The sequence below is a fragment of the Polypterus senegalus genome, chromosome 13 (genome assembly GCF_016835505.1).
Source record: "Polypterus senegalus isolate Bchr_013 chromosome 13, ASM1683550v1, whole genome shotgun sequence".
NCBI classification, from domain to species: Eukaryota; Metazoa; Chordata; class Cladistia; order Polypteriformes; family Polypteridae; genus Polypterus; species Polypterus senegalus.
In genome coordinates this window covers 72,759,720-72,782,053 of record NC_053166.1, presented here as the reverse complement: position 1 = coordinate 72,782,053, position 22,334 = coordinate 72,759,720, and the positions used below count along the sequence as shown (strand labels likewise).

Below are 22,334 nucleotides of genomic sequence, written 5' to 3'. Positions count from 1 at the left end.
TTTTTCCCCGTTGGACATGCAATATGTGACACGAATTCTGACCGGTAGCATAATAGGTTAGTTCACCTACACGCTGGTTCCTCAGTCACCATTTGTGTCACACGGTTGGAAATAGAGCAGTAATTTATATGTATACTTGTATCTATTTACTTTCTTTTTTGACCAGGAGGATATAAGCATATATGGTTATACGTGTTTGATGCTGGGTATAACTTAATAAAGTGTATTTAAATAAAAAAAGTCTTCATAATTATTGTATTTTATTCAAGAACACTGTAATAGCCTAATACAAGGCATGTAAAATTGAAAAAAAGTAAACTTAAGGGTCTTTTATTCTCACTCTTTAAAAAACACAAAATGAACTGAACATGAACTAGTTCAAAATTGAAATGGTGAACTATGAATGTGAATGTATTTATTTTAATCTGTGTGAATTGAACTTTGAGTTGGTTCTTGTGAGGTGTGAACTTGCACAACACTAAGTATCGGACAGACAGCAGATCAAGACCAGACTACGTTGTACAGTACCGAGAGGAGATGACCTTCAGGTCTAAGTGCTGCCTCAGTGAATAGCGGTACAAGATCAATACGATCTTTAACTAACCCATCCCTAGTCTTGTTTTGGCCTTGTGTTTCTCCTCAGTTTGTTCAGGTAGCCTTCTGACTGCATGGCAACAATGGCACATCAGCAATTAACATCTTGCCCTCTCTAAATTAACTTGCTGCTACGCATTCCTCTTGATTTAAAGGGAAAGAGCACAGCAAAAAAGTACATCCTTATGTAAACTTATTAAAAAATATTTTTAATCTTTATGCGGCATTAGATGAAATGAGTGCCACTGTCAATATTTTAAAAATATTTCACTCCTATACAGAAAGTAATGAGGATTAGATGTACATGTTTATCTGAAGCATAACCATCTCACTGTAACTCATGGACAGACCTACCATCACTGTGACATGGGTGGTGCGTGTCTTGGGGCCCTGGCCACCAAAGGGCCTTGGCATATGTGGTAAAAAAGTAATGCTACCATTTTTCTATTTCAGCGGTACCTTACACTCTTCCACACAACATACATACACAGTCTCCTCATCTAATGTACGAATGACCACTTGGTTAAATCTCCAAAAAGGGCTAACCTCCCGCTCAATATAATATATGAGTAACATTGTGCTCTGCCCAAATCTTCATGGGGGATAAATGTAATGTATGAGTGACTGCACTCTAAACTAAGAGGGACCCCACAACCCCCCGCTTGTTTTTATTTTTGATATGTGATGTTCAAAAGGGCTAAAGTAAGCAAGTTATAGTACACCAGAACAGATTTTTAAGGAAAGGTGGAAGAAATTAGAAGAAACTGTGCAAACTAAGAACAGAAAACAGTGGACGACCCATAAAGCTGTTTGCATCTGATGAGAAGGAAAAGCTTTCAAATATTTACTCAGCACTGCTTCATTTATTTTAAGTCTTAACAGGACGTAACATTGTAGGGCATGTTGTAGCTAAAAGGACATTTTTACAGAAAGGCAACCAGCAGATTAGACTGCAGTACACAAAAGGTCATAAAACATGTGGAGCAAGAACCAGTAGCAGAAGGCTATATTGAGAAAGCAATTCAAATATGAAAATTTTGTTTCACAATGATGCCAGAAAAAGAGCTGGGAAGAAGTGCATTTATGCCTTTCTATATCCTTCTATGACTTTGGGGTGTATTGCAATCAACAGTATTAGACACGGGTTTCAAATTCAGATCTTGGAGGCCCACAGAAACTGCAGGTATTGTTCTAGTCACTTTCTTGATTACTATGCAATTACTATTGCTACTGAAACATACTTCTTTGGCCCTAAATTGGAGTAACAAGCTTTTTAAGACTCAGACCCCTTAACAGTTTTTTTATACCCACAATTAAAAGTCAAACAATTACGATATGCCAAGTGAGCCAACATATGACATGATAACCTGATCCAGTTTGCAGTTATGTGTCCATCACACAACATCTGCTTCAATAAAATATTTGAAAAGTAAAAAAGGTGAAGGTCTCAGTAATGTTGATCTGTTCTGGTCCACAAAACATTTTCATGGTGCCCTCAGAAAAAAGAGAATTAACAGTTTTCGAAATGTCTGTTGTGGCAGCATGAGAGCAGCAAAAAGCCATTAAATGACATCACATGTTCCATTATCAATAAGGCTTCAACTAAGAAACTGGTTGGAGCAAAATTGGCTGGAGTTTGTTCTTCCAACTTAGCTGGTCATATGTAGGCTTGCTTTACATCTCATTATTGTTTGACTTCTACTTAAGGAAAATGCAAACAATTAAGAGGTCCGACTTACTTAAAACAAAGTTAAAAGAAATTCAATTAGTAGTAGTAATTGGTCACTAATTAAGAAAGTAGTAGTAGAAAGTAGTAGAAAACCTGCAGCAACTGTGGCCATCCAGGATCTGAGTTTGACTACCCTGGTGTATGAGATGTGCTCACAAATCAATAGAATGTTGACTGCTTGGAAATATAAACACACTCTGACTCATAACGCCGTATCATTTATAAGACTATTTTGGGAAAAACAATCTTGCAGCATGAAAATAACTCAACAAAAACTGTGAAAACAGTTAAGAACTGCTTGGAGAGGAAGTCTGCAGATGGCACACTATAATAGTAATCTTCTGTAGACTAGCCAATTTAGAACACTGACCGAAGCATCATTAAAGCTCTGTGGGGTTCATATGAACAGGGAAAAGAGCACAAAGTACCCAAAGTCAAAAGATGAGGTATGGCAAATTTAGCAAGAAGACTGGAAACATTTACCACAGGAATAATTCAAAAATGTGGTAGAGAAGTACCAAATCAAATTGTTTCAGGTTTGCACTCTAAGAGAGCCTACACCAGGGTCTCCAACTCCAATCCTGTGGGGCTAGTGGGGGCTGTAGGTTTTCATTCTAACCCTTTCCTTAATTAGTGTCCAATTTTTCCTACTAATGATCTGTTTTGCTTTAATTTTAATTGACTTGCTATTTAGAACTCAGAATCCTTAATTGTTTCTTTTTTCCTTAATTAGAAGCCAAACAATGAGATACAAACAAGCCAACAATGACCTGCTAATCTGTGTCCATCATACAATATCTGAATATAATGAAAGGTGAAGGTCTCAGTAATATTGATCTTCTGAGGTCCACAAATCATTTTGATGGTGTCCATAGAAAAAAGAAAATCAACAGTTTTGGAAATGTCTGCTGTAGCAGAATGAGTACCTCAACAAGCCATGGAATTAAATAACGGGTTTAATTAACAACAAGAATTGGCTTCTCATTAAGAAACTGGAAGGGGTGAAATTTGTTGGTGTTTGAAGCCTCAACTTAGCTGGTCATCTGTTGGCTCACTAACTTCACATCATTTTTGTTTGAGTGCCATTTCAGGAGCAAAAATGAAGCAATTCAGGGAACTAATTGTGGAAAAAAAAAAAATAACTCAATTAAAATGAAGGGAAAAGGTCACTATTTAAGAAAAGGGTTAGAATGAAAACCAGCAACCACAGTAGCACTCTGGGACTGGGAGTGGAGACCCCTGGCCAACCAAAATAATAACTCATATAAAAATACAGGATATTTTATTGCATCAATGTTTGTGATAATTCTAATGATATATAATGTCTTCATGAGCAAATCAACACTTGCTGCTAATATAACTAGTTTTAAAATCATTTTTCTGGGTGGCCTAAAATTTTGCACTTTTCCTGTATATCACCACTTTAAACAAGTAAGAAGCTTAATGTTTTTTGTATCTTTATCAGGATGATTTAAACCCTTATATGTTTTCAGCATTTACATGTCACAATAACTGAACCATTGGTGTTAAATGAGATAGAGTTGTGAGTATTATAGTACAGACTCTATGAACTACACTCAGAAAAGTAAAAATATAAATCAAGCAAATGTCAGTTTTTTTATAAATGAGGAACACTTGGTTCTGACTCACTTAATAAGGAATACATTTGTTCTTTTTAGAAACCTGACAAGGGTGTTTCCAACAATCTAAAGAAACCTCCATATATATATAGATTAACTTAAACTCTTATCTGCAATAAATTGAAGACAGTTTAATCCAACGAGATTTCTTTATATTTTCCTTGCATGCTTGTATTGATAAGACCTGGACTTAGCCGTGATTTATGTTTGATGAACTCTTTTATTCCCTTGTAGTTGTGAAGCTTCTCAACCTAGCCAAGGTGCAGCTCTAAGATGTTTCCATACCCCTAAATCCATCAAAAACCTGTTAGAAACAAAGACATTACACGGGATTTGCCTTTAGTGCACACAACATAGCAGTTCTAAAAATACACCACATCCAAACTTTCCAGATGTTACCATAAGGAAATACAATTTAGCTTTTAGGCCTGTCCCTAAAACAAACTTTTTCTTATGTTATGCAGCCACCGGTAGCAACCATTGATAAGATTATTTTTAGCAAAAACTTCAACCAAAGCAAAAAAAAAAACAAAAAAAAAACTCAAATACAGTTAGAATTTGCTTGGAGGAGATGTTCCAGTATAAAGTGGATTGTTCCAAATTAAGCATGATAGAACACCCTGGTCTATTTCTGACCATTCTTCAAGAGGCATTGGCCTTTTCAGAATGAGTTTCTATTACATGAGTTTCTTGCATGTTTAAAACAGGGAAATTCACAAGGAAGGAGAAACTTTTAAAATCAATAATTCTGCAAAGTCCACAGCATTATTAAAGACTGCTCTCACCCTTCTCATGGTCTCTTTGCCCCACTTCCATCTGGCAGGAGGTCCTGTAGCAGCCAAACTAGTTCTGTCAGGTGCTGTGACAGTTTCTACCCCTAAGCTGTGTGGATTCTGAAGTCTGTGCTAGATGATCTGCTCCTAGTGGTCTATTTATATACAGGACATCTGTTAACCACTGTTGTCTCTTTTATCAGCTGTTGTTATCACCAAATTATTTATTACTATCTATTTTAATTTATTTCTGTCTATTAATTTACTTATATTTTTGACTTATCTATTAAAGTGTAATATAGTTGAGTATACTAAGTATTTTTCGTTTAACTTTTGTTATGTTACATACAGTATATACTATTTGTACAGATGTTGCCTCATGGTCCTGAGGATGTTATTTCGTGCCACTGTACACTACAACATTGTGTATGGAAAGCTATTTGACTTGACAGTAACATCTCCAAGTATTTACTGGACTGGCATCATTTCTGCGTTTTATTTAAGTGTGGTGGCCCCGCTGTAAACAGGCTCCAGGGTCTGGGACAGAGCAGGTATGAGGGACCTGGGAGTACCTGCTTACTTCTCAAATACAAACTCTCTTTATTTTGAAAATATCATGATAATTTCTCTTCTTGCTTTGCAAGTTCTATTTCTTTCAAAAATATAAAAATCCCACTAGAACTCAGATCCCTACACTTTGTACTCAGTAGAATTTAAAACTGACATGTTGGATGTGAGAATTATATCAGTAATAGCTGTCAGGTTTTCATTTGTGGGGGTGTGAAGTAATCTGCTTAAACGTTCCCATCTTGCCTCATATATGACTGGCTTAGGGACAATTGAGCACGTTGTAATTATATGTAAGTCAAAGGCACTTATTTGTCAGCATATGACAGCATTTATGGTGACACAACAGAAACAGACATTACATACGAACCACGGTTATTATAGTTAACAAAACCTAAACTCAAAACTGAAACTATTAATAAAAAAACATTTTCATAAACTGAAAAACAATCATTAAGAACACTGAAATGAAAACCTAAGACTAAACAAAACTATTAAAGTAGCTGGAAAGGCTAATGGAAATAAAATAATAATTTACTAAAAATATTTTTAGTTTTAGTCACAACTGGACTTACACAAGGGTTAACCTGGGATGCTGGGGTCCTGAAGTTAATCAAAATGTATTAATAAGAATTTCATATTTGGTTTTTGAATAAATATTCCTGCCGTTAGTCTTAAGCCCTTGTAACTTTTAACTCTAAAGTAGAAACTCGTCCACCACAAGCCACCCACATATATTTATCCAGTGATTGGTGACTGGTGAAGGAGGGCGGGTGTTCACACAGCATTTGTGGTGACAGAGCAAGCTGAATACAAGTCCATAAAGCGTGTAACTAAGAAAGCGAATTACTATGCTAGAATAGTGACAGTTTTTCAGGAGCTGATAGTGACAGCATGATAGATTCTGGTTCAAGTGTTAGTGAAAAATACCAAGGCAAAGATTTTGCTTTAAATGTGCTTGGTAGCTTTGAAAGCGGCCATTCACTGGATCCCTGGGGCTCAAGAGAGAAGGATTAGATACAGATAATCCCTTACAGAATTTAAGTCTGTTCATAAATGATGACATTGGCTGTAATTCTGATTGTGCCCAAGATACAGTATGTACACAGTAATTATTACAGCAGCACACACTAAGCCAAATTCCAGGCTGCATGTGAGTCTAATGTCCATTATGATGAGCTGCCATGTTTCTTTGCACTTCCCGTATATCAAGATGCAATTCAAATGCCTGGTCAATAAAACCGTTACTGTATGGACAGAAAAATTATGGGCGAGTAACGTTTCAGTTTATTTTTCAGGTGACTGCGTTTTGTTGACAATAATTCACCTCACACTTCACAAAGAAAAAAATCCATTTTGAAAGTCGGAACTGATCGAGAGACTGACAACGTCAACATACAAGATCAGCATAATTTTGTTGACCAATCACTTTTGCTTTAAAAAGGTCATTTAACAACGAAGAGATACAAACGTAAAATTCCTGAGCTGGCAATGTCTCTACTAAAGTACAGGTAGGTAGGTGAAGAGCATGCCAACTGGTGAAAAACTAAACCTACTAATGTGTACTAATGTTTTTGTTTATTCTTTATTAATTTGTCTTTTTTTAGTTTACATTCACAGCTCAAAATATATGATATTGTGAAAATAATCCGGTGGCAGAATTATGTTTTAAAATACTTGTCTCCCTCTTTTCAATCTTTCTCTCTCTCTCTCTCTCAGAATATATTAAAATTTTATACCCTTTTTGTTCTTAACATCAGCCATACCATACTTATTACATACCAGGGATTTTTCCTGCTCCACATCCAAACCTGTTGGGATAGGCTCGATGATTCCTGCGATTTTGCTATGGAAAAGTGGGTTTAGAAAATGTATATATTGTTCCTAATCTCAGATGTTGTTTCTGTCATTTTGTTGCTGTCCATGCTCCTATTACATGCTCTTACTCTGCTCATTTAAGGGTTACTGTTCTTATGCATGGGCTATTCAAGTCTCATAGCCCCTAACCTTGACACTACATGCTTGTTTTTCTTTGTTTCCCTCAAAACAGCTAAGTGGGGTCTGCACACTGATTCAAGCCTAAGAGCTCTGTTTTCCCTAAGCCCCCATGATCTTCTTGATCACACCTGTCAGAACATAATAGAATCTATTTTCTGATTTTTTATATCTTTTCAGGCCTGCAGGTGGCAAAATTCTGTCTATAAATGTTATGTGCCTGAAATAACAAAAAAAAAACCCTACAACCTTAAAATTCACCTAAATGTCTTCACAAATTGGCCCATACTGGGCAAGAAAAAGAAAAGATGGAAAGTGCTAACAGTCAGAGTACATTTGTTCAGTACAAATGACATAGAAAATATTTTAAAAATTATAAAATTGTTTATATTCAGTATCTGGTTTTGTTAATACTTGTTTTTATCAGACAAAACCAAAAACAGATAGTAAACCATGTAGTGAAGTGAGCTTTTAAACTCATATCCAAACCTGTTAAGTGTACAGTTCTGTCTGATTGTGACACAAAACTAAACTCCATAGTAGCTTGGCTCTTTAACCATGCCATAATTACTAAAACTAAAACAGAAACTAATAGATATGAAAATAAAATAGAAATGTCTTTGTGAAATAAAAACTAAATTAAAACTAAAAATACACAATAAAAGAAAACTAAAACTAAACTGAATTTCCAAATAAGGTCAGAAAAAATACAGAAATAAAAAATGAATATAAAAAGGCAAAACTATAATACCCTTGATATGAACTGATATCATACCTCAGTGAGTCAGGTAACGACATCCAGCATCATAAACCCTGTTTCATCTGTTGCTAACCACATCTACTCATTATGACTTGCACAATATGTTCAGGACTAAAAGCCTGTCCTATGTCAAAAGTTTCTGTAACTCTCAATCGAAACCATGAAAGTCACAAGAAGATTTTTAAGGTGTTACTTTTTCCCATATTTAATTTTGCCAACAAATAACACATACATACATACATACATACATAAATAAATAATGTAATATTTTTAGGAGATTTATTATAAGTAAAACACACAAATTTGTAGTATTTTGTTTACCTCGCAAACTGTCATTATCTTTAGGTTCAGCACTAATTTAAAAAACAGTAAAAAGTTTTGACAAAATACTGACTTATCTGACAGGGTATTTTAACTTAGCATAAAAAAAATCAGTTTATCAATCTACACCATTGCTTGTTGGATTTAGAATTCCCAATGTTTCCTTCAAATATTTTTCCATCTCTAAATGAATATCCAGCTGTGTATTTTATTAAACTAATTTACATTATCTGACCCTTATACTGTAACTATAAAACAATTTTCCATTTTTCAGATTAAAATTAGGCAGTTTATTGCATATGAAATTGTTAAAATAAAAAACAGAAAGATTTACCTCAAGGAGTTTGGTATCTGGAAGGTAGCGATCTTTCCAGTGGTCAATGAAAATTAAATCAAACTTTTCAATTGCATGTTTTTTCTTTAACTGTGGAATCAGGTCACCAGAGGGTCCCTCTAGGACTTGTATCTGTAGAATGATGCAATATTGACAAGAATTACTGTGAATTGTCTAACTACAAAGAATCATACAGTATATTAAGTAATTGGAGGTGTACCACACTTTACTTTGTTCTCCAGTCCAGCCCAGGCAATCATCTGCTTTGCAATTTTAGCATAGGCAGGGTTAATCTCCATTGTGTAAAGGCGTACTCCAGGACGTAGTAGGCGAGCTATTCTCAAGGATGAATATCCACAGTATGTACCCAACTCTAGGACAATTGAAGGATTTGCTTCACAAATCAGCTTATCCAGAATCAATCCTATGTAAAAAGAAACAGATCACACAGTTCATAGGTGCTCTCCCTTTTGTCTTGCTTATAGATCTAAAGCAAAACTTAGCATCTCTGTTGCCTGGTTATAGAAGAATTAAAGCAATTATAAACAGTTGAAATAACCCATTCACACCATGAAACATACAGTTCAGGCAAGGACAAACATCTACAGAGCAACATCACTGTGTGTGGAATTCTACATACTGTATGCTCTCTTTTATATTTTTTATCATCTACAGTTGTGGCCAAAAGTTTGGAGAATGACATGGAGTATTGGTTTTCACAAAGTTTGCTGCTTCAGTGTTTTTAGTTCTTTTTGTCAGATGTTTCCATGGTATACTGAAGTATGAAGTATGATTACAAGCATTTCATAAGTTTCAAAGGCTTTTATTGACAATTAAATTAAGTTTAATATTAAGTCAATATTTGCAGTGTTGGCCCTTGTTTTTCCAAGACCTCTGCAGTTCAACCTGGCATGCTGTCAATCAGCTTCTGGGCCAAATCCTGACTAATGGCAGCCCATTTTTGCATCATCAATGCTTGGAGTTTGTCAGAATTTGTAGATTTTTTTTTGTCCACCCGCCTCTTGAGGATTAACCACAAGTTCTCAATGGGATTAAGGTCTGGGAAGTTTCCTGGGCATGGACCCAAAATTTTGATGTTTTGTTCCCCAAGCCACTTAGTTATCACTTTTGCCTTTTGGCACGGTGCTCTATCATGCTGCAAAAGGCATTTTAGTCACCAAACTGTTCTTGGATGGTTGGGAGAAGCTGCTCTGGGAACATCCTATCTGCTTACAGGTGGGGAGCAAGTATCTTACGGGGTTACCATCCAAATCCAGACTAGATACAAAAAGGGCCTAGAAGAATCTTTATAAATATAAATGCACTTTAACAAAAGCTCTGCAGTCCAACAAGTTCTTAACAACACAAAAGGCAATCCAGAGCAAACAAAGTCCCAATGCAGAGTCCTAAGTCAAAAACAGGTTAAAAAAATCCAGGAAATTACAAAAGCAAAGAGGCACAGCAAAACACAAATAACACTCCACTCCTTAATGTGTTTGAAATGAACCACCATGAACTATAGAAAGCCCTCCAATTTATAGGGTAGAGGGCAGTTCCTGGCAGTGATTGGCAGGTGGCCTCGTCTCTTGGGGCACCACCCACAAAACACATGGGACATAATCGAGGCATTTTACAATTACAAATACACACAAAGAGTAATGTACATAATAAACAAAAGCAATATTAATATAACTAGAAGGCACAAAACTGGACAAAACAGGCAAGAAACACAACTTCAAACCCCAGCCAGGGGAGACATGTTGGCTGAAACATGAAAAAAAAAAAAAAAAAATCTTTGGCTTACACTGGATTGCTGAAATAATTTCAGGCATAAAACCCACAGACATCTTGTTCTGGAACTGTACAACTAATATAGTGGCACATGGCATTTCTTGCACAATATGAAGAAGTTTATCCCAGTTTTCCTTTTCACCAACATTATTTCAGCATACCCAAGTATTTCTTCAATATGTCTAGGTCATATTTCACAGATTCCTGTGGTGGACCAGAAAGTTTGTAAGACAACCCATAAAATCTTCACTCAATGTTTTTACAATATCGAAAACCACGGTGTGCATTGCCATCATGGTGGTTTCCATCTGAGAACTGACTGTAGTGGTTCTCAAAAAAACCCAACTTCATTTCTACAACTGTTTTTTCCGCTCAAATAAGAAGGTATAAGAAAATAATTCAGAAAAATGTAAATCTACATAATCCTATAAAACACAATACTTAGAAACTGCACTTCTTCATTTGACCCAGTTCTATTGATAAATAACATCCTAGCTTCATCTGAAATACTAAGTCATTTAAACTGCATAACACATCATCAAATGATGAACTCTCTATATACATAAAATCCTAATCAGCTTGTTTACCAATCATACAAAAATGGCCGAACCAGTTTTCACACAATTTTGGTCCAACTGAAAATACTGTATAGGCTATGTGACATATCAGGGAGAGGGGCTGTAATGGAGGGCAGCAGAGGAGAGTGTAACCAGAAACAAATGCCGATGAAGAAATTACAATTCCCATCAAGCAACAGGAGAGCACCTGGACTGATGGGTGGATGCTGCCTTTATCAAAATGCAAAGTTTTGTAAAGCAGTATCAACTAATATGGACAAAAATATTATTGTCTTGCTGGATTATAGGACTTTCATTGCAATGTGTACACATGACAAAAACTCTGAAACAAATGTGTAATACTAAATTTTTTTTATCAAAACTTTTTGAAAGACAAAACGCTGACATATGCTAGTAAGTGTGACAGAGACAACGCACAGTGAAACAGAATGAAAAGTGTATTTTTTTTAGCACGTCCCAAATCACTTCTCAGGAGATGGTAGAAAGAGAATGACTGAGAAAGGCATTAGTAACATTTACTGTTGATTTACTGTTGCGTGATGGTAGACATCTATTCAAGTCCATTTGATAATGAGCCACTTATAATTTTAGGCTTAGATTCCAATACAGCATCATGATTTGCACCAATTTCAAATCAAGATTGAATGAACCCATTTTAAATCATCTCTGTAAAATTACAGAATACTGCTACAGGTACTGTCTACTGTAATAATACAGAGACCTGCAGTATTGTCTGTGAACCCCGATACCCCCTGATCCTCCTACTGTAGATGCCTTCTGTGGTCAATGGATTAAATTATTCATCAAATTCATTATTAAAGTGGGATTAAATATCTATTCATGAAACCACGCTAAACCAGGAAAGACAAAGACGTAGCATTCATGAGTTTAACCCACAGCAAGAAGTTGCCATGGAATGGAATCCAATCATAAACAAAAAGAACACAATTTTGACACATGAGGGTAAAGGAATTGATTGTTATCACTGTGGTATCATGACGAATCTGACACATGCTTTTCACCCAGCATTGGCAAATGGGTCAACATTTAAAAAATACTTAAGTTTGCTTTCTTACCTTATCCCAACATACGAATATCCTGGGCAATGCTACACACTTCGGTTAGTTCTCTATAATGTTTGTCACCAAAAAGAATCAAATCTCAGATTTCCTCCCATAATGTTTAATTCAATTCAACATAAACAACAATGGTAAACTTTTTAAATTATTTTTTTCAAAATAAATATTGAGAATTTATTTAAAAATATAGTTAGTGAAAAACACTTTTGTTTTGATATTGATAAATCAAAATATTGCAAACAAATTCAACCGATTAATTCTATTATTACTTTCATTTGATATACTTTGTTAACACCCATGGGGAAATTGTCTTTTTGCATGACCTTTAGGGGTCAGAGTGCAGGGTCAGCCATTGTATAGCACCCCTGGAGAAACTTTCAAGTTAAAGGCCTTGCTCAAGGGCCCAACAGAGTAGGATCCCTTCTGGCAGTGACGGGATTTGAACCAGCAACCTTTCAGATATCAGGGCAGATCCATAGCCATAAAGCCACCACTCCATCCTAGTGATATTTAATTTTTTTTTTTAATGTAAAGCTTTAAAGACCGCATACCTCAAGGACATAATGTCACACTACTCTGTGACATTTTTGGGTCCAGTAAGCCATTCCTAAACCTTTGTTTACTTTTGAAGTGTAATTCGACACCATTCCTTTTTTACTAATTATTATTGTATTATAAATATTATTCTTCCCTTAGAGAACAACTGAATACCTTCATTAATGTTTTATGTCATCCTATTAAGGCAGACCCCCTGGAGCTCCATCTTCACAGTTCTAGAGTGCTCTGTTTCATCCTCAGACTAATTACTTTCTGTGTAGAGTTTGGCATGCACGGTGTCTCTGCCCAGGATTTCTCTGGGTATGCCAGTTTCCTCTTGTATACCAAAGGCTGTGTGTGATAAGTTAAAAGTTGATTATAAATTGTCTGATCATGGCTGAATATATGTGCAGGTCTAAGACTGCCCAAAAATGGACAGGGTTTCTGCAGTTTTACAAACTAGTTGAGTGAAAAGACAGATGTGTTTTTAAACATGTATTAATAAGTAGGTGATTAAAGGAATACTTGATTTTCACAGGCTGTATAGAGGCGAAGCAGCCAAGATTTCATCACTTGATGGGCACAAAACCAAAGACAGTATGTTCCTAACAACACTCTTTCAAGAAATGCTTGGCAAAAAGAAATCATGGCACACCAGCTTGTCCCTGCTTGTCAAGGAAAAGAGCAACTTATTTGGATGCTATTGCGTTATTCAGTCTAATCAACAGCTATTACGTATTGGGACAATGATGGATAAAAGTTGGCAGTGAACAAATATATTTATTTCACAGAAAGATTAGTTTTGCAAAGTTTCTAAGCACATTACTTTAGCATAACATTAGACCAAACACTGGATTTGTTATCAATATGCTATGCAGAGTCACTAAAAAGTTCTGAAGCATGTTTTCTTTTGACATATACTCTTGTATGTCAGATTGTAAAATTAGAATGACAATCAAAGACAGACAGGCTCCAATAAAACAGAAAAATTCTGGATAGATATGCAGTAAGACGAGTTTAAAATTGGCAAATAAAAGCCACTTGTATAGGGTGGTCCAAATCTAATTATGCAATTTTCACTACGCTATAATTTATTAAGTTTATTACATACAGAATTCACAAAAAAATATTTTTGTTGCTGATAGATGGTAGCATCTGCCCTGCATTCCAAAATGGCGGGGAGACGGTTGTCAGTCGAACAGTGGGTGCGATGTGTTCGCCTTTTCATAATTGCATAATTAGATCTACACTACCCTGTACCGGTGGCAATCACTGCTGAAGGAGCTCATGATTCTGAACAACCTGGGCTCAAGTACCTGAGGAAAATATGCTAGCAAAAATTTGAAATGTAAAAACAACTGAGAAGTGGGTGGTTAACAGCAAAAATAAAACAAGTAAATAAATAAAAAAGCAGCAATTTGTGAGTAACACAGCCTCGTCAGTGTGATACTTAGCTAAGGGGTCTTCCAGTAGCTGTCTGTGCAGAACAGATAAATACAGTATATAAAATACAGCGTTTGATCTAGGACAAATTCTGAGTGGATCATTTTGGCCCACTTTAACATTTTTGGGGGTGTCAGTTTTCTCTCCAAGGGGTCTACTTGAAAAAAAACATCAAAATAGTCTGAAGACATTTCAAAATATATTTCTTTTATCTTGTCTAAGTAATAAAGTGTAAACTTAAAAAACACTGTTTATAGATTTAAAATAACCCTCCAACTCTATGCCTAGGCTTATTATTTAAAGTATGTTTAAACTCTTCTTATAAAATAAAGTCTGAAATGCCTCTTGGGAAAAATCAATGTAACTATTTCAAAGCATTAAACAATTAGAAAATGTATACATAGTGTAAAATTTCAGGTGTGCATGGAAATTTAGCTAATGTAACAGTACAGTCCAGTAAAATTGGAGAATTTTACATTTTTAGGTACTTCAAGTATGTTTGTAACAGTCAGTCATATTCAACTACATTACATGCTTTTTAACAGCACTTTACAATATCATGAAGTTAAAAACATAGGCATGTGCTGCCTCAGTGGCTTTCATAGGCAGCAGAGTCCAATGCAAGTTATACTGTATAAAAACTGATGTCCCATTGTTTGATGCTGGTTGTGGAGGGTCCATGACAAACTGTAGTTCAAAATTCTTAAATAAAATATTTTTGAAAGAAGTACCCAATGGATAGTTAAATCTCCATTGTAGTCTGAAGGTTGTTGACTGCTTTGGACCATGATGGAGAGCAGGTTTGGAGTTTTACAGAGAAATCAAAGTGTGAGAGAAATATTGAGCCATTAAAATGTGCAGATAATGAGACCATGAGGTTGATTTTAGTTTATTGTAAATGCTGAGTTTATATTTGTTCACTCTGTGACTATAGAGCTATACCTAATTAATTTATTTCCTCTTATATTTATTTCTAGATAAATGAGGAGAAGTGAGCTGATGTACTAGAGGTGCAGTTTGCATATCCACACCTCCCCTAGCATTTAATTAACTTGTGTTGAGTATTTTTTTTTTCCATCAGAAGCGGCTGCCGGACCAGTAAAAGAGGAGAATATACGACATATACAAGTTGAAGCAGCTTCTCCCAAGTTAAATTCAAAACCATAAATTAATCCTTAACTGAATCTGCACAAAATGTTTCTTTGTTCTATGATAATCAAATTTGAAATTTGCCAATTCTTTTCTCTGGGAAATTATGGAATTACAAAAATTTGTATGGCTGCTGTATTTGAAATATGGTATCTCAATAAAAAGTGCAGTATTTGTAAATTAGACTAGTGTTTGGTCTGTGCATAAAAATAACTACAGTATGTGATTTCTGAATGGAGACAACCACAGTAAATTTGGATTATTGTTGTGTACAGTCATCAGAGATAGCACTTACTGTATGCTATACAGTTGCAAAACTGTTGTACTTATCTAGCAAACTACTGTTTGGGTCATAAAATACCTAGGCTTAAGTGACTACAATCATGTGTTTGCTGTAATAAAACCAGTAACTCCATCACTTCTAAACCCAATTACATTTACCAGTGGGCACAATCTTCTCATGCATAATTTCCCTTACTGCTTGGTCCACTCTCTCTGTGTTGCCACATGTTAGCCCCATGCTTCCATTTTTCTTGTTTCAGCATGAATGAACAGACAGATGTCTGTGCTCTCAACAGCGAGCACAGATACAAACACACAGTACTGCAGGTTAAACTGAATTGTGCCATCCATGACTTCAGCAAGCACATCTTGCATTTCCTCATGTATTACATGTTGGTGATGGTAGCTCCAGCGCTAAGAGTGTTGAGGGGCTCCACTCTGAAAAATCATTAACTCCAAAAAGATTAAGAACATTGTGAACTATGGCTGGACATTCATCCCAGCCAATACTCAAAGGCCATCAGATGGAACCCTTCCTGCAGCATGGAGGTGCCCCGATTTCCAGCAGGGCATCATGGACAGTGGAGTTTCCTATACAGCCCTGCTGGATAATGTTGGGGCCGCCAGGGGACACTGCAGGGAGAACCAGAGATTTGTATTTTCCCTACAACCCGGAAGTACGTCCCAGTCACATTGACAGAGGAAATGATGTGCTGCTGGGTTTAAGAAGAGGAGTTCTTACCTGAAGTGAAGTGCTGGATAATCACGTGGAATGAGGGCACAGAAGCACTTCCGGGTCATGGACTATAAAGGACTCTGGGAAATCCCAGATGACGAGCTGAGTCGGGTGGCAGGGTGACAACGCGTCTGGGAGAGGAAGATTATTGTATTATTATTATTGTTGTGATTTATGAGTATAGTGGAGTGGAGGGTGCTTTGTGCACTGTACTGTCTAAATAAATTTAATATTTGGACTTGTACCTGGTGTCTGGCGTCTGATCTGAGGGTTCAAAGGGATGACAGCACCCCCTATCTGTCACAATATCTTTTTTCGAAACTTACTAATGTGACAAGCTTTCACAAAAACTTATTACAGTGACCCTCCGCCTATTGCTGAAGTTATGTTCCAGACCCATCAGCGATAGGTGAAAATCCGCGATATAGAAAGACCATATAAATAAACATTTTTTTTTATAGTTTAAGCCTTCAAATACCCCTCCCACATGCTTTAAACACATTGTGGTAGATGGCCCGGACACAGACAGACGGACATCGTTGTTTCTCCCAACACACGTTTATTTTCACACTACTATTTACAGATGCACAACCCAGTGCCTCCCGCACCGATTCCCCAAAAGTCCAGGCCTCTTAGACAGTCCCTCGTGCCTTTCTTCTGGCCGCCTCCAGTCCTCTCTACAGCTCCGTCCTCTTCCACCCGACTTCCGCTACTGAATGAAGGGAGGCGGCCCCTTATATAGGAACCCGGATGGGCTCCAGCTGCTTCCTGGCATTCCTCCGCAGACACGCCCCAGTGTGGCGGAAGACCGGCTGCACACCCGGAAGCCCTCCGGGTGTCCCCAGTCTTCTTCCCCCCAGCACTTCCGGGTGTGGTGGAAGTGCTGGGCTCCAGGTTTCTTCAGGCACTGGGGCGCCGCCAGCCGGATGCCACAACATGTAAACCTATTGAAACACACTTTGTAAACACATATGATATGTGACAGTTAAGGATATGAGTGACATTTTAACGTCACGTAAAACAAGGCAGTGAGACAGATGAACAGCTGCTGTACAGGCTTTTAAATGATCAACGCGCAGAGCGACCAGAACTTGGCAGAAGCAGCACAAAGCCAGCAGCTGATCCGTCCACTTCTGGTTAGCGTGTGTTCAGCTCCCCCCCCTTCACAACTCGAGCAGGAGAGATGTGAAGTGGTAGAAGCATAGTGTGCCTCCGGGGGGTTTGGGCGAAGCGATTGAGACCAGATCATCTCAGAGAGACACTTTGATGACACGCAAGACTAGACATTACAACCTTAGGAAGCAAAACCCATGAGACGGTGACTTTTGCACGTCACGTCCTATTTACAAACAATTTAAAACAAGTTCACTGACATCTAACCTAGCAGTTTTTGGAATGCTTTTGGCAGACAAACTTAAGGTGCTCTCAGCTCTTAAAACAATGACAAGCAGAACACGCAGCTTGCCAGCAACAGCTGCAGCAAGCCAGCAGATGATCTGAGCACTTCTCCTTTGCATGCGTTCAGCCCTCACCCCCCCCCCCCTCCTCCTTTCTCCTTCAGAACGCTAGCGGCAGAGATGCGAAGTGGCAAAAGGACAGCTGCTGTACAGGCTTTTAAGTGATTGACACAAAGCACGACAAGCACAACACACAGCTGGCCAGCAGCAGCAGCAAGACACCAGCTGAACCGATCGCATCTCTTTAACGTGCGTTCAGATCCCCCCTTCACAACGCAAGCAGCGTTATAAGTCTCGCGAGAAAGAGATATAATATAAAGGACAAATATTGTTTTACAAAAGTTTTAAAGTAAAAATGAAAATAATGCATATGTAACAATTCCCATGAAAATAACAATCTATTTAAATTGTTTATCAAGTAAACCAAACCCGGGGATGGGCGAGCGAAGCGAGCAGGGTGCGGAGCCCCCTAGTAATAATAATAATATTAATAAATCCGAGATGTAGTGGAGTGCGATAGCTGAACCGCAATATAGCAGGGGATCAATGTATATCTTATTAATAGCCCATTGAAAGACCCACTGCATAGTCTTCTCAACCTATGCTGCTATTAGGGATTTTCAGTCATCTTTGGATTGATTGGTTTTGTTTATATTTTGGACAGCTTTTGTAGAACATCTTATCCATAACTTTGTCAGAAGTTAATGAACTGTTATTTTAAAGCCATTCAAACTGAAAGTGGCACCTATTTTTCCCTCCCTCGTTTCATAACTTGTAAAGACTTCTTCTTCAGTGATGGATGCAGTATATAGTTCAAATGGTTTTTGAAGAAATAAACAACAAAAATTCACTAATAATTCGCTATTTGTTTATCTTTAGTCACTTTTTTTTTTACATTTTTTAATTTTATTTTCAAAAAGCTACACATGGCAATGGCATAGTACTTAATCAAAGAACTCAATACCCCTAACAAAAGTTTTTAGGTAACATTAGCCATTCTGTTAGCTGCCTAAATTAACTCATTCACAAGCCATTATCAGGGAGACTAACCACCACTTAAGTGTGCAGACATCTGACGTCTGGCGCCTAGCAAGCCACATAGACTTTGTTGTCTCAGCCCTTTATTGAATCATTAACAGCACTGGCTCTACTGTGAGGAAAAGCTCAGCATGCCATGCAATATATGTAAGGGATTTTATGAGAACACTTTTAAATTTTTGAGTCAATCTGACTTCCATTTTTCAATGGTTGGTAGATTCATCTGTTTAAAAGTTATAGAATATTGATTTGGAGATGCTTCTAGTATTGTTCATGTTTGTGAAAGGTTTCACAGTAGCCAGTCGTATAAGAAAGCAGTCAATTTTACAAACAAGGTTGTTTAGGTGATCAGCACAAATTGACTAGACGGACAGAGGGAGAGTTTAAGAGCACATGCTGATATAGCACATTGCCGCACCCATGCCAGCTGATGACAAACCAACTCAGGATTCCAGATTAGGCCCAAGTGCTGCTATGCAACGAGTGACACCTCAGCACCACACTAGTTCAGATGGAATGGAACCAATGTGAGGTTTATTATGGTGGCTGGAGTGCCAATTCTGCCACCAACTCCCAGGTTTTTCCTTGCAGGTTGGAGGGCCAACTTGCAGGGCTGGATGCAGATTAATGTCATACCCAGGATGATGGATGGAAGACGTTTAAAAAACATAACATAGATTTGAAGTTTCAAAGCTAAATTTTAATACAAGTGACAAGTATACAAATTAAATTACTATGCATTATTGGGGGAGAGGGCATTTTTTGCCAGAGGGAAAATTGTTTAACTTGGGGACATTTTTACCCTTTGCCCCTAATTGTTTCCAACACTGGTCAATACACTGCTTTTGAAAGAGCTGGAGAAGTCACTGAGGCTCACTGAAATCCCAGAAGCCATGGATTTCTTACAATTTGGAAACGTGCAGGTTATACAATGGAGTTTTAAAAAACAGCTACAGCTGTCTATCAAATTAGGTCCATAAATGCTGGCTAAGTTTAAGGAAACTAGGGAGGACAATGTTTTACCAAAAACTCTGCAGCAGATACATAGCACCATTTTTCCAAAAAAACACACAAAAAAAAACCAAAAGTCGACATCTTAAAATCCATTTACTTTAATGAATAATAACATAAAGATACTGGCAAAAGTTCTATCCAAAAGAATAGAGAAAATGCTCCCTTCTATACACAGCTAGATGAACCTGGATATGTTAAACGCAGTTATCTAGTGTGTGATTTTTGACATCTGTTTGATGTTGTATATATCCGTTCAGTACCTAAGCCTCTGGAGGTGTTGTTATCTCTGGGTGCATAGAAAGCTTTTAAACAAGTGGAATGGGTATATCTTTTTAATGAACTGCACACTTTTAAACCAATATACACTATGTGCTTGGATTCAATTACTATATTCAAGCACAGTGGCACAGTGGTAGTGCTGCTGCTTTGCAGTAAGCAGACTGTGGAAGATTGTGGGTTTGCTTCCCGGTTCCTCCCTGTGTGGATAGCGCTTTGAGTTATGAGAAAAGTGCTATATAAATGTAATGAATTATTAATTATTATTATCACATTCTGACTACTTCATATTAGTTTGTGGCACCACACAGGCCTGACCAATACTGACATAGTTATAGTACATTGCTTTGGAACCTCTGGCTATCTGCCTTCAGAAACAGTCAAAAATAAAAAGGAAACCAAAAGGAATGAATTGAACAAAAAGTATCTCTCTATTCTGAAATAGTACTCTTTATTACAAATCAAAACCCTTAATTATCAATTGTATTAAATCTGCTGAATCCATTTTAAAGAGTGTATGGGTTCAAAATTAATTTGAATAAAAGCATTCTTTTTTCAGTTAACCCTCCTAGTAAATTAGATCACTTTTTGGTGATCACTTCGGAACAATTTAACTGTCTAGTAAAATAGTTTGTACAGATAATTTTTTAAAATTTTTAGTTGTATGAAAAGCATCAAACAAAACAAATTCATCTCTGCAATTTAGCACTAGAGTGTTGTACCATGTTAGTCATTATGGATGTAGTGAGAAGTCAAGCAAAATGACACCTTTTATTGGCTAACTAAAAAGAGAAATTTGTCAAAAGAATTCTGCCCAATGTTCCTTTATTTCTTCCTTTAATACTGCACCTATGTTTGAAAGCATTACAAATAGTGAAGATGAAGATGTCGGCAGTATTTCTAGACTCAATTAATCTCATAGCATGCACCTTTACATGATCTCAGGCAATGGACACAGCATCGCTAAATTAATTATTTTAATGAATGAATTAAATTGAATTCTTCAAAATGTGAACTCTTTGTTAATTTGTGCAAAGCACAGTAATTCACCACACACATTCCTTTCCAAATGAATATGATCTAAATGGAGAGAATCCTAATTTGAAACAATTTTAACAAACACTAGTCTCACTAAGGCATATGTTTCCGAATTGTCAGAGACACAGGAAAACAAGTTCACTTTCCTGTCAGAAAGTCTTGGATTTACAGTCATTCCTGATCCCATAATGGCATTATTTGTAGTAATACAAGATGGCATAAGATTATGCCATGACATATATCTATTGTGATGTTCTATACCACATTACTCTCTAGTGTTGACCCACCCTCTATAACGTAATGAGAAAGCTATACCTTACATTGTCTAAAACCAGAGGAAAAAAACATATGTTTCCAATGATGAGTGAAAATCTTTTTCACAAGTAGTCTAATATGCCTCTGCTATTATTTTAGGGTTTCTTTTGATTTTTTTAATACATGAGAGCCTCTCTTATAATGAACCTTTTGTTCATATTTATTATTTTTTTAATTCCCAATGTTAACATTTAGAAATGTTTGCATTGACTTTTTATACAATTACATATTGTGATTTGATTTGTAAGCTTAATAAAACTTTAACCTTAATTTGAAAAAAAAAGCTAGAAAATGTATACATGGTGTCACATTAAGGTGTAATCAGGATGTGTTAGATGTTGGTTGTGGAAGCTAATTGTTGTTCATGCTTCCTAAGCATAAAGTTTTTGAAAGTACCACCTGACATAGAGTGAAGTTTTTACGGTCACTAGCTGTGTTACCTACTAAGTAACTAAGTAAGTTTACTAAGTACTTTTCTGGATACAATATTTGTATTTTTTTTAACCAGGGTCTAATATTATTAGACATGTAGTCCTTGGTTTTGCTGGTGTGAAAGAGATTGTGGCAGAACTCTATATGAAAGTGGTATTCAGGAATATAAGAAAGATGATTTAAAATAATCTCATTCAAAGCTAAAAATCTTAACTCTCCATTAGCATCAAAGCCTAAAAGCAGTACTGCCAACACAAAAAAAACAAAAGTTACTAATTACTTTTACTCACCCAAAAGCACCTTGTTATCTTCTTATGCCATTCTGAAAAACATTGTCTCCATCAGCCATAGGAAAAAAAAATCATACATCATTCTGTTCAATCGTGGCTTTGCTCCATTATTTTATTAACTTCAAAAACTATTTAATTTTGTCGATTTCTTCTTTGTTTTATTAAC

General features: G+C 36.6%; 1 protein-coding gene across 3 annotated transcripts in view; it reads right to left on the bottom strand.

Moving 5' to 3' along the window:
- Nucleotides 1-22,334, bottom strand: part of comta (catechol-O-methyltransferase a) — a 47,021-nt gene that overhangs the window by 3,662 nt on the left and 21,025 nt on the right. For all 3 annotated transcript variants that reach the window (XM_039774291.1, XM_039774290.1, XM_039774292.1), the window contains exons 3-4: nt 8,944-9,137; nt 8,714-8,845 (exon numbers count right to left, since the gene is read on the bottom strand). In XM_039774291.1, the coding sequence (XP_039630225.1) occupies nt 8,714-8,845; nt 8,944-9,137 (326 nt within the window). The remainder of the gene's footprint in view (nt 1-8,713; nt 8,846-8,943; nt 9,138-22,334) is intronic.